Here is a 3,086-nt window from a genome sequence, read left to right as displayed (position 1 = left end):
AATAGATATACCTACCTTAGGTACACTTAAAAAGTATAATATTTATAATTTTTTTAAAAAAAAAATTCATCAAATACAAAAATTCAATACATTTTTGTATTCTTGTGTGTTTATTGATTTTTAAATTTTTTTTATTATAAATATTTTATTTTTTAGTACATATAAGTTATATGCATTTAAAAAGTTCAAAAAAAAATTCTTCAAATATTAAAAAATAACTCAAAAATAAAAAAAATTATATTTTTAAAAAAATAATCAAAATCAAACCGGGTGATTGTCCTTTTTTTTTTCATAGATAATATATATGGAATATTTCATAAAACAAACAATTCGAATAACTAAAATGAAATATATAGTGCCTATCTATTAAAAAATGTAATAGCTTCACGTACTCCTCAAATTCATCACATTGGTCATTTGGCAAGTTGACTTTTATTTTATTTATTTTTTGACTATTTTAATTTGTTTAAAAAATTTATATTTGAGAAGTTAATTGACTTTTTTTAATAGTTAATTTGATGATTTTGAGACAAAAAATAAAATAATTATGATTTAAATGTGTCATTTTATCTTATTCACTATTTTAATTTATTTTATCTTTATTAACTATTTTAATAAATAAATAAATAAATAAAAGGCCAAACAAATAACTTGCCAAACACTCCCATAAACATAAAAAAGAAAATGTAACCCTGCCCAACATTCCAAATTCCAATTGCAATTTTAAGGTTTAGTTAGAACCGGTCGAGTCCAATTTAGCGTACCACTAACCCGTTCCTCCTCTTGTCGCGTTTTGTGAGTCCCACCTCCCCCCGTCTCCGTGTCTTACCCGGATCGGATTCCAACCCATCCCTCTCTGTTTTCCTACCACTTTCCTCTCTTTTTTTCCCACTTCCCACCCCTATAAATTTTCTCTCCCCTCAAACACTCTCCCCACAACACTAGAATCATTTCCTTCAAAAACTAATCTCTACTAGCATATGTCTCACAGATCCTTAGTCCCTCACTCCTCTTCCATAGCCTTCGGCGCCCACTCTCATTTCCTCGTCTCCAGTGAGATGAACCCCAACTCCTACTGGTCTTGGCATTAATTTTCCATCTCCTAGTCATTCACATTTTTTAATTCAAAAGCTTACAATCCATTTTTTTGAATTCTTTTTAAACAAATTCTGAAATGGGTTTGAAAGGTTTTGTTGAGGGAGGTATTGCTTCGATCGTTGCTGGTTGTTCAACTCACCCTCTTGATTTGATCAAGGTTCGCATGCAGTTACAGGGTGAGAACCATGTCCCAAACCCTAACCACCACATTCACTCTCTTCGCCCTGCTTTCGCTTTCAACTCCACCACCGTCTCCGCCCCTAGCAACCTCCACATTCCGGTACCACCGCCGCCACCGAAGGCGGGTCTCATCTCGGTTGGGGTGAAGATCTTCCAGACAGAAGGCGTCGCCGCCTTGTACTCCGGCGTCTCCGCCACCGTCCTCCGCCAGACTCTCTATTCCACCACCCGAATGGGTCTCTATGAAGTCTTCAAGCAGAAATGGACCGACCCCAACTCCGGAACCCTTTCGATCGGGCGCAAGATAGCAGCCGGATTGTTAGCCGGTGGAATCGGCGCGGCTGTTGGGAACCCAGCCGACGTGGCGATGGTACGCATGCAAGCCGACGGTCGGCTCCCGGTTTCTGAGCGGCGCAACTACAAAAGCGTTGTCGATGCAATAACTCGGATGGCGAAACAGGAGGGCGTTACTAGCCTGTGGCGCGGATCATCTCTTACGGTGAACCGTGCAATGATCGTGACCGCATCACAGCTCGCATCATACGATCAGGTCAAAGAAACAATCCTAGAAAAGGGTCTGATGAAGGATGGGCTTGGGACCCACGTCACGGCCAGCTTCGCTGCAGGGTTCGTCGCTGCAGTAGCATCAAACCCCGTGGATGTGATTAAGACCAGGGTTATGAACATGAAGGTGGAGCCTGGGTCGGTTCCACCTTACAATGGAGCACTTGATTGTGCCCTAAAGACAATTAGGGCAGAAGGACCTATGTCCCTCTACAAGGGCTTTATTCCTACAATATCAAGGCAAGGGCCATTCACTGTGGTGCTGTTTGTGACCCTTGAACAAGTCCGCAAGCTTTTCAAGGATTTCTAAGGATTTACCATGATAATGACGATAAACAACTAGTATTGAGGTTAATTATAAGGATTAGTGTTTTCTATGTTACTTTTGAAAATTTAAATAAATTTCTATTTGGAATTTTATTTTATATCTCTTGTGTTTTTGTCTTGAGAAAATTGAATGGTTGTCAAGTTGGTTATTATCATTATTTATTTTATTTTTTTTCCAAATAAATAAGGCGCCGGACCCATCTAGCCTTTCCTCTTCTCCTCCACTATCTTCTCTCTCTCTCTCTCTCCTCTCTTCTTCAACTTTCCTCAGTCATTAATGGCTGTCCCACACTTACCCTCCTCTAATAAAGCACTCTCCACTGCTTCTGTAAACAAAGAAAACACAGTCAGAAACCAGAAAAACAAACACAAAAACAAAAAACAAATTTCATCTACTTTAGAAATAAACAAACAAAACCCAATTATTTTGAAAGAAAAAAAGGCTTATAGACAAGAAAAAAATTCATGTACTTTAGAAATAAATTAACAAGACTCAATTATTTTGAAAGAAAAAAGGGCTTATAGAGAAGGAAAAAAAGGGGTGGGGTTTGATTTTTTAATTGGGTTTGTTCTCTTTTCTTCTATTATCCCTGTCTTCTTTCTTTAAAGTTCAATTTCGTTCTTTCTTTGCTCATTTTTCAAACTCACCATCTTCTTCCTCTGTTCCCCTCATTTAATATTCTTCTCATTTTATTCGTTTTAAAAAAAAAAAAGGAGATAAATTTCGACTATTAGATATCTTCTTTCCTATCAGAAATAGTTTTCTGGGTTCTCCGATTTCTCAGTATTGTTTCTGATTTGCGAGAGAGAGAGAGAGAGACTACTTTGAAGATCAAGCTTTGCAGGTATTTCTGTTTCTTAGAAAGCAATCATGGTTTCATTTTCTTGAGAGAGATTTTTTTTTTTTTTTTTTTTTT

The 3,086-nt window shown here is 37.2% G+C and overlaps 1 protein-coding gene across 1 annotated transcript; it reads left to right on the top strand.

Annotated features, from left to right (window-relative positions):
- Window positions 1-712: 712 nt before the first annotated feature.
- Window positions 713-2,267, top strand: LOC114265074 (mitochondrial uncoupling protein 5). The gene has a single exon (XM_028205813.2). The coding sequence runs from the start codon at window positions 1,175-1,177 to the stop codon at window positions 2,150-2,152; it is 978 nt and encodes a 325-aa protein (XP_028061614.1). The 5' UTR covers window positions 713-1,174; the 3' UTR covers window positions 2,153-2,267.
- Window positions 2,268-3,086: the final 819 nt, after the last annotated feature.

The sequence above is a fragment of the Camellia sinensis genome, chromosome 3 (assembly GCF_055761805.1).
Source record: "Camellia sinensis isolate YWXY chromosome 3, ASM5576180v1, whole genome shotgun sequence".
Taxonomy (NCBI): domain Eukaryota; kingdom Viridiplantae; phylum Streptophyta; class Magnoliopsida; order Ericales; family Theaceae; genus Camellia; species Camellia sinensis.
The sequence above is the reverse complement of the archived record's forward strand: the minus strand, read 5'-3'. Positions and strand labels throughout refer to the sequence as shown.

Bases quoted from the DNA above. Each gene is read 5' to 3' on its own strand.
- LOC114265074 (XM_028205813.2), top strand. From the start codon at position 1,175: ATGGGTTTGAAAGGTTTTGTTGAGGGAGGTATTGCTTCGATCGTTGCT.